A 15114-nucleotide genomic window follows, 5' to 3' on the forward strand; every position below is an offset into this window, starting at 1 on the left:
AAATAAAGTTATGGCTCACAAGTAAGAATGAAAATGGAGTAAGAACCGGTCAAGGTCAGGATGAAATAAGTCAAGAGCAATGGTTGGAAAACATCAAATGAAAAATGCAGCATCTGACCTGAGACTGACTGGCTGTGCCAGCCCTGTCCTCAGGGTATACCAATCCTAAGATTGGTATGACAGACATATGTTTATGCCTGAATAGTTTTTTCTGCTAATTATGCACATCACTCTCATCTGTTTCAATCAACCACTGTCAATAAAAAACAGCTTGAATATTGCTCTTATAGACAGCATTTTACAAAAAACCTGTCTCTTCTTCCACACTCCAAACTGTACTGAATCACTGAAAACAACACTTTAGAATGAAGCAAGTGACTACAGAAAGCTCAAGAGAAAACTGCAAGTTTTGCTAATCTGAAAGTTTTTCCTTGTCTGTCAAGGTTCAGGTGACTCCCACGTATTAACTATATTCGCCAATCAAAATCGTACATTTTGTTTGGAGAAAGAATTATGCCACACAACAAATAAGTTGAGCTGCTCATTTCTGCAACACAGCACTGAAGACACGAAGGCAAATCTCTTCCACTGCTAAGACTGTCATGAATCTGCTCACAATAAGGAACACTTAGTCTGGAATGATACCCAAGAAACACCACAATAATTATAAAGGATTAAGTGAACCCTAGGCATCTAACTTAGGAAGCTACAGTATTCCAAAATCAACGTATTTAGACTGATGAAGTTTCAACTGATGGTGGCACTTCACACATCCATTAGATGGTTCTCCTTGCTGAGCACATTTGTTTTGTTGAAATCACCATTACCAGAGAGTTACATTTCCTAGACTAACATTAACCCAAGGCTGTCCATCACATCTGTAACACAACAGCTGATTATAAAGGTTCACAGGCCTCCCCTTCTTCATCCCTGTCACCTCCCTGCCAACTGTTACACATCCTTTCATGAATATTAGTGCTGTGCTGACAGCCTTGGTAAAGAGCTCTCTTGAATAAGAGAGGGAAGAGCTACTAAAAAGACCCAAACAGAAAAAAAAAATCTGACCTCTTAAACAGCCATGTAAAAGCCTTATTAAACATCTTGAGATAATATGTAGAAGATTATAGAAACAAGAGACTTCTGTGATTGTAATCCTGTAAGATAATACACTCTTACAAATTAATGAATTCCTGTATCACACAAATGGAATGTTCTCTAGACAATTTCAATATTTAAATTATCATCCAGAAAGGATGATTAAGTGATCTGAAAGACAGAACATTCATAAAAAGTAGAATCTTCACTGGATTTCCAGCTTTGAAAACTTAAATCTGAGCTTGAATCTGAAGACAAACTTCCCCATTTATCTTTCAAATCTTTCCCTATTTATATTTGATCCATAAAATCTAGAAGTCTCACAGCCTGGACAGTAGGATTTCCATGGACTTTCACCTTCTTTAAGAGTAAACAGAACATTTCTGTAAATCTTTGCACCAGAATCTGGAAAGTTTATGGCCTTCAAAAAGCATTAGTTACCAAGTCTGGTAACTATTTTGACATAAGTGGTACATATTCTGCACTTAATTTAGCCTTTACCAGTCATGCAACATTAAGAGTCATTGTACTCCCAAGGGACACAATCAATGGTTCTACTTTTGTAAAAATCTTATTATGTCCTGAAAATCAATATAGGTTTCAAGAGTAAGAAGTGAGCTGAAATTTAAACTGGTTACAGTACTTTCCCCTGTTCTCATGTGAGCTAGGCAATTTCTTCTGGATCTGTTAATATCCATCAATACTAAAAATGGCTAGGAACACATGTAAATATAAAAAGGTGGACAAATATTGCATATTATGTTGATACAAAGAGACTTCTACATTACACAAGATAATTCACACTTCCTATTGACTTGTTCCAATATAAAGTAATGCCATCGCCTTACGACTTTCATAGGGACTGATAATGAAAAACATTATATGAATGAATGAAATTAATGACATGAATGAAAAACAGGATTTTCACACAGAAGATCAAGAAGTGAGTCTTTAGACAGATGCTTTCTGACAGACACTGGAAAGAATTAAAATTTGAAAATGTAACAAACGGATAACTTTTGCAGCAACTATACAGCAATTCATTAAGCTCCATATAGCTCGGCTTATTTCAAATGAGTTAGTGGCTGTGTGATTTACAAACAAGACAAATACTCAGAGCAGTGTCATTAAGAAAAAGCTGTTATTTAATGCTTCATTTGAGTTTTCTGGTCTCAAGTAACCTGAGAATTTATGCAAAATTTATTCTCAAAAGTCTATGAAACTCAGAAGAATCGAAAAATGGATCTAGGTTCATTCAACAAAGTATGTTGCATAGAGGTATTTTGAATAGTTAATTATTACTTTTGATGCACCACTTGCATTCACTTTGCAGACTGGGAAAAATGCTGCATTAAATGATGTAACAGTGAACTAATATGGAAATGTGAGAAATACCAGGTTGCAGGAACAGAAAAGGAAGATTTTAGTTTTTGAAACAGTCAGGCATTCAGGCGGTGGATTTTTCCCTTTTATTGATGTCTCTATTAACCAAGGCTGCTTTTTTTCCTTCTTTAAAAGAAATAGAAAAGCAATTCTATTTTACATTTCTAATAGTTCTGAAGTCATCATGAATATAGACAATGACCTTTCCACATCAGAGGTCAGCTAGATTAAAGAAAGTTTTATATAGGATGAAGAAACTCTGTCTGGTCTTGCTTGGTTACACACAAAGGTGACCAGAAGATAGCTTTCACCAATCAACCAATGCTCAGCAGCACAAAGCAGAAATGGTATCCATCTCATTTTAAGCAAAAACTGATGAACTCCAAAATGCTGTAAAATATATATTCAAACCCAAGCCTATGTTTTATCCATACACAAATGTATCTAAGTAAGTATAAATATACTGAGTATGTGGAAATCAGATTTGTACCTTCAAAATCTATCAAAAGCACTAGGCTAATGAAGTTGGGTGAGGTGAAACAGTGAAAGATATCTTAGTAAAAGAAATCAGGGTAAAACTGACAGTGAATAGCTCTGCCACTGTGATCATAAACTACATTCAAGATAATTTGTGCCTCTGGGTAAGAAGCATCTCAAGAAGTCCTTGAGGTGGGCTGACAGGACTGACAAACTAACTGAGTGTGCCATAAATCAGGTGTGCTAAAACCAGTGGATGAGTAAAGAAGAAAAACATCAACATTCAGCATACTTATCATCAACTTCCTACAGGAAAGCACAGCAAATACCAGCCACTTGCAAAGAGCATTTGAAAAATGTTGCAAACTTTTTATCAGTATCATCATTAGTTTATGAGTCCAGGCAGTAGTATTTCATCTTAACTGCATAGCTGGAAGATGTGATCTCTAGCATTCATTCCCTGTCACACAACATGGGAGCCAGGCTAGTTTTACTTGTCATAGGTAGAATTTTCATGGATAAAGACTTTTCAATTTTCTTTATACTTTATTTATTTTGGTCATAATCTGGTCTTAATGCTAATAAATGTTCAAATTAAAAAAAAAAAAAAAAAAAAAGGTTGTTATTTATAGTTTTCCAAGCCAACTACATTCAAACACTGAGATTCTTCTAGGGTTCAACATCACCATAGAATGGTGATGTCTCCACCTTGCTACATCAATACAGAATTCAAATTTAAAGTTTAGTCAGATTACTGAAATTAGAAAATAATTTTCTTTTTTACAGATTTCATTACAGACAGACCTGGTTTTTGTCACCCAGGACTGTTTCTTTTCCTTCTTTAAAAGAAACAGAAAAGCAATTCTGTTTTCCTTTTCTAGCGGTTCTGGAGAATATACAGAACAAGGATTAAGAGCTGAATGGACAGGTCACAAATGCCTTACAAAAAAATCTTATCTTCTCCCATTAATTCTTCTACTTTCTGGCATTGATGGCAGGACAGGTTGTTACTGTATCATGTGTATTAGTTATACATTAAGGAAATACCTAACTAGGATCAATTTCATATTAACAGCCTTTACCTGCTTTCCAAACTGAAAAATGTATTTAAACTTGTAAAACTTCAAATTCTAATCTAATAAATTTATACAATTAATGCTAACTTAAGTAAGCAATATTTTCAATAATAATTAGGATCTATACTAAATGACAGTTTAACCAACCAGGCACTTTCAGAACCAGTAACTATAACAAAGCACAGAACTTCAGTCTGGCTTTGTAAACACCAAAATCTAACAACTAGATTGGAAAAAAAAATCTTATTTATATGGCAAACAGCAATATTCTGCATCTTGAAGATAACACTACATTTAGACCTCCAATCTTCAGAAAGTCAAGCAAATATGTTGCATAATGCTTTCTACATTACCTTGTCTCAAAGCTTTACAGATCAGAAAAAGGAACCAACCTTTGTAATGATAAATGTCCCTTCTCAATTTATGTATCCCTACAGATTTTGAAAGAACATGATGTACCTTTATTTTTTTTTTACAAGATGCCCTTTTTAGAAGTTAATTTAGAGCTCTGATTATATGCCAAATTTCTACAGAAAAAGATCTCAACTACTCTTATCCATTCTAACCTCAATGCATGGCTTTTATGTTTAAGATCACTGAAACACATATAGTTAAGTAAAACTGCAAAGCAAAATTAATCTTGACATGAATATGCAGGGCATAAAAGCAAGCATCCAATATGGTCTTTGGCAGCAGAAAATGAGTTTCTAATATTTTAATCTCTAGAATAACAATAACTGAGTATTTGGTATACGTTGGCAAGAAATATCTATATAAACTGCAAAAAGATTTGTTTCTCTATGGGAACATGGCTGAATTTCATTGGTCATTTCAAACCAGCAAAACACCACCAAAACAGTAGATATTGCAGATAATTCATCTTCGTTGCTGTTGTTTTTTATTTTTTTTTTTTGGGGGGGTCAAACTAATTCCATCAGATTTAATTTACAAGTGAATTTCTGCAAGAGTAGTATGTTCAAATATGCACTTTTTTCAATGTCTATTAGGTACGAACTGAAACAAACAACCAACTACCAGGTATCTGACAGGAGAGAGGACAACAATTGTCTTTTTTCTCATCCTAATTCACAGAATCATAAAATGGCCTGGGTAGGAAGGGACCTTAAAGATGATCTATTTCCAACCCCCCACCATGGACAGGGATGCCACGCACCAGATCAGGATGTTCGGGGCAATTCCTAACACAATTTTTTGTTCATCTCCTTCAGTCAGTCATTAAGCTTGTTCACTATGGTAAACACCACTATGTGCTTAGCAGGTCTCAAATGTGGTAAGCCAAGATGACTAATATTGTATGGAAAAAGTACTCATTACCATTCTCACACTGGCATTTTATTCTTGGAGGAAAAATAGTGATTTATTAGTAGCTCCTGCAGCGTGTCCTACAGAAAAGGCTACAGAAGTAAAGATGCCATCATTTTGGGTTTCCAAGAATATTTTGACTAATTCAGCAGAACAACTGTTAAATACCAAAGCATACAGGTAGGACAAAGCTTAAAACCAAATGCATTTCTAATATGCATCTAAAGGTGGCAGCAAATGTTTGTTCTTTATTACAGACCTAGAGTTAATCTCTGAAGAGCTTCAAATGCTGTATCTCAAGGTTCTATCCAGAAATGAGAGTAAAATACATCCTCAATGTCAGTTTAATGTTATGTCAAGAATCAAGCTATTCCAATGAACACAACCTCTAAGTGATGAAATTTCTGCACACTAGCCATCTCCAACTTTGCTTTTTATAGTAACTAATGTAAAAGCAATACAACCTGACTAACACAGCCACCAATGACAACATAACACAAAGATACTCCAAATTAGACACACTCCAGTATCAGAACCTGTATGTTATTTAGGCACATAAGGGGAAAATTAGTATAAGACACCAGTAGGAGGAATCTTGTTACAGTCTGCCTAAACTTGAATTTGTTCTTTATTCTCAGAACTAGCACCCACACCTTCGGTCAGTTATCATTACTGCTGCAAGTACTGATGTCATTAATCAAGTTTCAGAAAACAGTCTAGCCTATTTAAATCTGCAGACATGCAAATGAAAATAAGGCAAAAAATGATTCTGCAGAAGGAGAGTCAGTGGCAGGGCTCTGGTCTGTAGGGGGAAGGGTGTGTGGGAGGGAAAGAAAGTAAAAGCAGGAAGGCCATGAAGAGGGTCTGGAGTTGCACAGGAATACCCTTATTTACTTAAAGCTAACCTCTTAAGCACTTCCTGCAGAAACAGGAGCAGCATGAATTTCACTTTCTTCACTCCTATCCTCTAGGAAGGAATAAGGTTCAGTAAGATAAGTAGGCTTGTAAGCAAGCCTTTCAAGTTCTTTCATCTTCAGTTCCATTTAGGAAAACGTGTTCTTTGATGGCAATTTTTTTTTTTTAATTTTTGAAAATATGCCTTAGCTACAAGATATACATTACACATATAATGGGCATATCAATATAATGACTTAAAAAAACATGTGGATGCATGCATATATATATTCCAATAGTTTATTTCTTAAAAATTTTGTAGAGTATTAGAAGTTAAACTGTCTAGCCACCCCAAAAAAATTATTACTTTACACATCCCCAGAAAGTTCACAAGAATATCACTTAAAATGTTATGGATACCTTGGTTTAGAGGATGAAGTGACAAGCCTCATCTTGATCTCTGAATGCACTAAGAATTAAGTATGATTTGAATATACCACTTTGACAAGTTAGCAAAATACACCAACATAACAATAACAACAAAAAATCCATGTTACACATTCTCAACTATATAGAATAAATTTCAAGCTATGTTCTCAGGTGTATCTTCTTTGGTGCTTAGCTACATTTGGACCTTACTTTCTCTGGTCAGGAATTTCAGCTTGAAAACACATTTCAACATATTTTCCAGAAAATACCTCTTAGTATTTCAGGGTTTGGACTAAATGGGTTTTGATGAAAACAGCTGGCTTAGTGAGGCTGACACACAGCAAGTCACTGAAATTTAGGGTCAACTATTACTTGGTTTACAGTTCTTACAGATTCTGTCAAATTTAAACCTACTCACAGGGAGTGTATCACCCAGTGTGAGGAAAAAGTTGATAGTGTGAAGAACAGCAAAAGCACTGTATCCATGAGAAGATTTATTAATTATACAATGTCTATATGCAGTACTGTGTGTGTACACACACAGACTGGACTTGTGCCCAGTCAGAATGACACACAAGGAATATGGAAATGGTCACCATCTGCTACCAGAGGAGTACTGAATCCTCCCACTTTATCTAGGAAGTTGTCAAAGGGAGAATGTGGGTGTGCTTCATGGGACATGGTAGGGTCTAGCATGTGTTGAAGAAGCAGAAGTTAAGCGTGTATTTATGAACCTCAGTGGCAATTTTTTCCACTGTGATGACACTTGTTTAGCACAAAGTTAATAACTTTATGCTGAAGTTGAATCGGGAACTCAATTTTGGACAAGTCAAGCTTAGGAGAATAGCAAGTTCAAAGGCAAAATGTGTTGTGGTTTATTAATAACAACTTAGTTGCAGGAAGGATGGAAGTGAGAAACATTAGCAAACAGATAATCGACATGAGACTTCACATAAAAATTAGTAAAACTGTAGGGTATATATTCACACATTAATGCAGTTCCCCCCTCACCACCACACCAATAAAAACAAAGGAAATCCTATTAATGTGGAAAAGGAAAGAATGAGAGAAGACACAAGAAATTTCGCGTATCTTTTCTTGATTTGAGAAGACACTAAAAGAAAACTATTGATTGACAAAGTTGTCTGTATCTGTTATCAGTTTCAGTAGCTAAAATGAAAGGAATGAAAAGGTAATAGAAGAGTGTGAAGTGGTGCTTGATGGAGAAATGCTGAAGCCCAATTTGCTGCTAAGTTAGCAGGTTCACCCCCGTGATTTCAAGACATCATTAGGCTTCAAACTCATCTAAATACAGAATAAATCACATACAAATAATTCTATGTCCAACTGCAAAATATTAAGTTTTGATTCACTTACCTCCCATAATTTTAGATTGGCAGTTGATAAATTCTGGCTTCTTGTCTGTAAGGTATCGCTGACAAGTGTGATGTAGAACCTGAAAGAATGTGCATTTTTCTGAAGCTGTGTTTGCTACCCATTGGTCAAATGCATTTTCAAATAGTAAATCAAATTCTGGGGAATCCTAAAAGAAAGAAAAAAAATCAGACTGTTATTATTCCAGTTTTAAAAATGATTTGGAAAAAGATATTTTTTAAAATGTACTGTGTTGCAAAAAGCAGAAAGGTCATGCAACTAATAACCATCCTGGTCTTACTTCATATTTTTGAATGAAAAAGACCAAATAGGAAGTAAGTTTTTTTTCTTACAGTTATTTTTAATGAGGAATAATCAACTATATCAAAAATAACTGAAAACAAAAATAATTTAGATCAAAACATTAAAAGCCAAATTCTCATAAGAAACCCTTGCTATCTTCAGATATATAGTTATTTGTCTTCTATATTATTCAAGCATTTTTGCCTCTCAACACAAAATCGATGGTCACAGTATGTTATAGAAGATGTGGCTCTGCTCTCCGTGCTCAACTGAACAAATAAGCTAAGTCCTAAGCAAATAACAAGTCCTAGTTATTGCATTTAATGCATTTTCATGACGTGTTGCAAAGGACGCAAGATAACATGAGCAAAAGGCCACTCCCAGAACAAATCACACTGCAGCTCTACACCATATTCTGTTGCCAAAATAAAAGGATTTTATGCAAGAAGTCGTGCTATATATTTATTATTTGTGACACATTGTTTTGCAATCTAATCTAGTACATGTTCTTTCCTAACTGATGACACTAGGAATTCAGAGGGAGATGAGTTTGAAATAAACATTTCTAAGCTTAAGGTAGGACTTTAAATCTGTTATGTATATAGCTGCATAGCAAATGCTGTAAAAGAGCTTAAAACTCTTATCCCTTATCTATTTGTCATTTCACTTGTTTTTATAGTTCCTTTGCCCACAGAAAATATAATTCTACTCCTTGCCTGTCATAGGGCAGTGGCCAAGGGCTTCTTTTTTGTACCAAATCTTCAGGTAGTAAATAGTCTTGGTACTAGGCACTTAGGTACTAACCAACACTTGGGTAATGACAGAATTTGGTGCACCATAGTTAAGATACTCAGGTAGCTGATCAGAGTACAACTTTGAAGAAACTAAGGGAGTTAGTCACAAAAATATTTTGCTACAAAAAGAACACTAAATCACTTTGTGAGCACATATTATGAGACACATTTTTAACTTTCAATTAGGTTGTTTTAGCACTGGAGAATTGTATTCATAAGCCTAACACGTATTAGTACAATTTTGTCCTGTGATAGTCCAAATTAAAGGAATAATTCCACAGCTATTTAATAGAGGGTTGATTTGCTTTATTTTTGGTAATTTTTTTGTTTAAATCTGTTCACTTGGCATTTGCAGCTAAAGGACATTATCACATTTTCTAGCATAAGACAAGGAATGCCGAAATATCTGAGGAGGGGACTGTCCTAGAAAAAAATGCAGGATTCACAAGATTTCACAAACTTGAATCTCAGCAACTTCTTCTGTATTTACTTCTACCTATTGCTCTATCTCACAGCACAGCTGCATGCCAAAGCAGACCCCAAGAGGCTTAAAGCTGAAGCAAACAAGGCTCTTACTCTGCTCTTTACAAAGCGAAAGTAGTAAGAAAAGTATGGAAAGACAAGAAGAAAAGATCCATATGACTGAGTTTTAGCCTCCTCCTATATTTCCCATTAAAATTTACTTCACATATTCCACTTAGTCATTTCTTTTTTGAGAATTTGCACTTAAACCCATATCTTCTATTTCCAGATGCCTTTTGAATAGAAAGAATGCCTGGCTCAGAAATCAGTTACATAAGAGCTCAGTGTCCATTTTCTAGAAAGCTGTTCAAACTCACCCGGTTAGGGTCGATACCGTTGACCTGGCGAAGCTGCTCGAGCATCCACTGCGTCCTCCTGACAAATGACGTGGAGCCTTCAAATTGCTTCACCTTCGTAATAGATGCTTGAGCTGGTTTCTTGTTCGTCACTGAACATACAGAAAAACATGTAACTGAAATGGGCTTTGTGATCCAGGAACATGCTGTTTACTTCACTTATGACTAGCTGTATTGTCAGTGTGTTTTCTGCAGTGTCCCACAAAGCAAATACTTGTCACTGATTCTGACAGTAGAATGCATTCTCTTTCCAGGATAACACACTGAAAAGTGTATTTCTTATTGTCAGAATGGTGGTATGATGCCAAACAAGCTGTCTGCTACTCAGAATTGGATATATTTTAGTCATTATCAACTTAAGTTACCAACATCTTATGAAAAACCACAGAACTACAACAAAGGTCTTTCCATTCTTACAATCACAGAATGGCCTGGGTTGGAAGGGACCTTAAAGATCATCCCGTTTCTATCTCCCTGCCACAGTCAGGGACACCTGTCACTAGACCAGGCTGCTCAGAGCTCCATCTAGTCTGTCCTAAACACCTCTAGTGACAGGGCATCGACCACCCATCTGGGCAACCTGTTCCAGTGCCTTACCAGCCTCCCAGTAAAGACTTTTTTTCCATAATCTAACCTAAATCTACTCTCTTTCAGTGTGAAGCCATTTCCCTCTGTCCTATCACTACATGCTCTTGTAAGAAGTCCCTCTCCAGATTTCCTGTAGGCTCTCAGGTAGTGGAAGGTTGCAATTAGGTCACTCCAAAGCATTCTCCAGGCTGAACAAACCGAATTTTTCAGACTTTCCTCATAGGAGAGGTGCACCATCCATTACTTTACTGTTCTCTTTTCCCCATGCTAATTTGCTTAAGTTTCTCATATTCAGTACTGAACATTAATAATTTCTTTCTCATCTTCTCAATTTAGGAAACAGAGAAGGAAAAAATACCAACCATATGACCAAGTAAGTATATGCACCTTATTAAAAAAACCTAATACTTTAGACTGGATTTCATATTACTGATTGAAAAAAACAAAACATTTTTTCAGTCTTTTCACAACATGGCACATGTAGGTCATGCTTGTATAACACCACCACCATTTGTGACATTTGACTGGCAGTCAGGAGACATAGGTATATGCACTTACTACACTACAAATCTACCAAGTCAGACAATAGTCTGTAAAAAACAAAGGTATAAGAATTAAGGAACTAAAGTTTGCTTGACACCTCTCCTTCCAAATACTAGGTACCACAAACAAAAACCATGAATAAGAATGATATTACTTATAAACAAAATGTATGTTGAAAACCACAAAGAAGACTGCTCTGATTTTGGACAAGAATAAAAAAAGCAATATAATGCTCTAATTAGTGTATCATTAAGTCAGAACTGGGTTTTAAAGAGTACTTAATAAGGCTAACTTTTCAACAGCAGGAAAATTGACTTCCTGCATTAGATGTTTTCTCTAAACATATATTCTTTTAATCAGTGTAACTCCACGGAGGTTCTATAAGTAGCTTTAGACACTTTCTGCAGTCAAATGTGTATTTTATTTACGTTACTTATCTGTTGCTGTATGTTAAGTCATTCCCAAACACATTTCCACTTTCTGTGAAGAAATAATTTGTATAATCATTGTACTGCATAATCTACTAAAGCTGGTGTGTCATCTATTTATTTTCTACTTAAACTCTTTCCAAAAATAATTTTATCCATATGGTCTGCCAAATAAGAGTATTATTGGAAAAGTCGCTTTTCTCTGCTTTTAGACGCTGGCAGTTAAAGAAAGCTTCTAAAATAATCAAGACTAAAACAGCAAAATTGCTTATTTTTGTGCACCCCATTTGCCCAAATAACCAGGAAAAGTAAGAGGCTTCCCACTCTGAAAATGCATGCTGCATGCACCGCTGCACCCAGGGACACAGTTAAACAGTAAGTAAATACTGATGTGATACCTTATCATTCCATGAAGTTAAAAAGTTAACATTGGTTCTTAGGATGAAAATTTTGAAACACACAGATCAGTCTCTTGATGTTAAATGTACTTTGGAATAGATTAGCAAAAGCAGATTAATATGAAAAGCTCTCAGTATCTCAGATTTAGATGTTTTCAGTTCTGTATGTGTCTATGAAAATGCAAACACCCTTATGAGAACTAAACTCGATAAACAGAAAATTCATTCCAAGGAAATTTTAGTAGGGAAAAAAAATAAAGAGGAGATACTAGCATTCCACAAGGAAGATAATTGTTTTTAAGAAGCTACCTTGGAATAGAAAGCACAGCTGGACTCAGTATAGTGATCAGCCTATTGAAAAGAATGTAGTAAACACATTGCTAGAAATCTCATTGACAGTGGAAGCACTGAGAGCCAAACTGGTGCATGGTGAAGTATGTGATTTAGAATCTTACATGCAATGGTACAGAACACAGAAGATCAATGTAGTAACAGAAAGGTAGCACCAAAATTAGACCAGAATGACTACTGAAATGCAAAGACTGCTATTACTAAGAAGTGAGATTAGTATTAAAGATTCATTGCTTGCTCCATGGCTCATGCATCCAAACATAACAATCCCAATACAGCAGAGGTGTCAGGAAACCTATCTAAACCTACAGGGTATACACAGGTTCTGTTTCTACTTCAAATCTACACAGTACTGAGTGGGAAATAAACTCACAAATAAGCTGCACAAGCTTATGTACCTATTTTCTCTAAATTTACTCTTTGTAGGTATTTATGTCTCTTTTGTCAACTCCAGTGATCACTTTGAAACACTTTACAGCATTCTACTAGAACAAGTTTCACATATATTCTACAAAGCAGTACTAATTGAAAGCTATTTAACAGTGGCTCAACTTTTATGGCCTGTGTATTATTCTCTTTCCTTGCAAAATGGGCAATGATCTACTTACTGCTAAATGAGTTATATATTAAAAAGAAAAAATTGTGCATACCATAGGTAAGTCACACATATAATTAATGCCAGCAGCTCTGCAGAACAAAGGGTTTGACACTAGGAAGCACTAGATGCATTCTGTGATCAAACATTTGTTTTTCCCCCTCAGAGTCTCATGGATAACCAATCATGAAACATACAGCCTTAAACTTTAATACAGCAAACTTCTTATTGTTCTGAAGGATTCTACATGACATACATTCAAGTGCTCTTGAAAACAGGGGGCATAACATCTTTCAAGGTGAGAATATCAAATTTTACAGATTATATTTAAGCACTGAATGTCTAATCTCAGCATCTCCAGAAACGGGTTCGTTTGACATATCCAAAACCTACTTCTCCAAACTTCTCTATATAGCACTTTCAATAATCAATGAACAGCAGCTTTGTCTTCATTTGGAGCCATTAGTGCTCCGTACTGCAGTGAAAGATTCACATTACATTTCCAAACTTCACTGCCTCCCAAAAATGTCTATTAGTGATGAACTATAAAAGCATCTTGATTAGATGATTGTTTCCATATCATCCACCTCATAACTCTGGGAGAGGCCAAGAGGGCTACTCTTCTATGGAGGACCCTACAAAGATCTTGGGTGTGTCATCTCAGGCAGAAATTCAGTCTTAAGCTAAATGATGCAATCCTCTTGGGAAAACAGCAGTTCCTCATGACCTCACACTCATGATTACTGTGCACAGCCAAACAGATTGAGTTGCATTTCACCTTTTATGTCTTTGTAGTGTAGGAAACAGCTAGCATTTCTATAGCATTCAAAAAACCAGCTACTCATGAACCCACCGAACACACTTTAAAACCATCTTAGTCCATGATAGCTTGACAGTAACATGACAGTCACTGTAACTCCGAGAAACCCTTTGGCAGCTGGGAAAACCTCACTAGCTGCTCATTATGTTGCTTAAAAAAATAAAGCACTTCACCAGCCACTGAGTGGGAGTTAATCTTGCAAACATGTAAAAAGTATTTTCTAAAAAAAGGAAAAAATGTGGAAGCAATTATATACACCTAGACACATTCCCTCTCTGACAAATCATTTAGGTATTTTTGCCAAGATCTTACATAATCAATATCTATCTTAATAAAAGCCAATATTTAAGTTATGCTTCAATTTTAAGTGGGTTTTTTGCTTGCTTTACCTTTTTTTAAAACTGTAGCACTGTGCCTTCAAAATAAGAAGCTGTAGTGGTGTGGACAATACGTTTATTTGGAGCCCATGAATAAATGCATTCACACTGCATTTCTGTGTGTCATAGATGGAAATAAGATTTCTTCTTTTTAAGCAACGTGCAGTTATTGGTGAAGTAAGAAAATGTGTGAGAAATCAGCTATAGCAATTTATGATGGAAGACACTGTGAGATTTGGTGACTTTTTTTGTATCTTTGTCCAGTTGTTATTCAAGTCTGCAATGTTGGACTTTTTGATTCAGAGGACAAAGCACAAGTAACTTGTAGAAATGGCCCAGAAGTTTGGGAAAGAAAGGGTTTTCTTTCAAATGTCAAAGTACAAAGGCTCAAAGAAAAGACATTAAGGTATCTATGAGGACTGGCCCCCATTTGCTATTCTCACGTATGCAAGTCCAAAGCAAAAGGCAAGAAAAGATATCTATCTCTATTCCTCTAGCACAAGAAGCTCCTCCTTCTGTCACTAAGACAACCTTACAATTGTTTTCCCCCCATTTGAAAATCTTACCCTCCCTGTTTTCTTCCCAAAGCAAGGAAATGCAGGGCAAAGAACACTAAATAACACATCCCCTTAACCCTTATGATAGTAGAAGTTTGTATTACTCTGTTCTGCAAAGCTATAAGGTAGTCCAAGCTACTACAGTTCAGGTCACATGGTCCCCAAAGTATGGTCCTGGCAAGCAACTTCCAGATTTTCCTACAGTAACTTTCTGACAATCAGAAAAATTAACCTGAGAATTAAGATGGAGCAAACAGGTGCATTCTGACTTATTTAGGTAGGGAAGAATGAGATCCAGATACATGACACTGTCTTAGTATTTTAGGAAAACTATTTCTAGTCTGCTTTACATGACAGTTGTGAGCTCTGCTACCTATCATTTCCAGCTTTGAGTTTGAGCACCAAAACTTGTAGTTTTTCATGTTCTCAGA

At 35.8% G+C, this 15114-nt stretch overlaps 1 protein-coding gene across 3 annotated transcripts in view; it reads right to left on the reverse strand.

Annotated features, from left to right (window-relative positions):
• The window catches only part of STXBP6 (syntaxin binding protein 6), a 96609-nt gene that overhangs the window by 12365 nt on the left and 69130 nt on the right, over positions 1–15114 (reverse strand). For all 3 annotated transcript variants that reach the window (XM_088167215.1, XM_014891453.2, XM_088167214.1), the window contains 2 exons: positions 9988–10118; positions 8055–8220 (listed from right to left, as the gene is read on the reverse strand). In XM_088167215.1, the coding sequence (XP_088023341.1) occupies positions 8055–8220; positions 9988–10118 (297 nt within the window). The remainder of the gene's footprint in view (positions 1–8054; positions 8221–9987; positions 10119–15114) is intronic.

Source organism: Sturnus vulgaris, chromosome 6 (assembly GCF_052056855.1).
Source record: "Sturnus vulgaris isolate bStuVul1 chromosome 6, bStuVul1.hap1, whole genome shotgun sequence".
NCBI lineage: Eukaryota > Metazoa > Chordata > Aves > Passeriformes > Sturnidae > Sturnus > Sturnus vulgaris.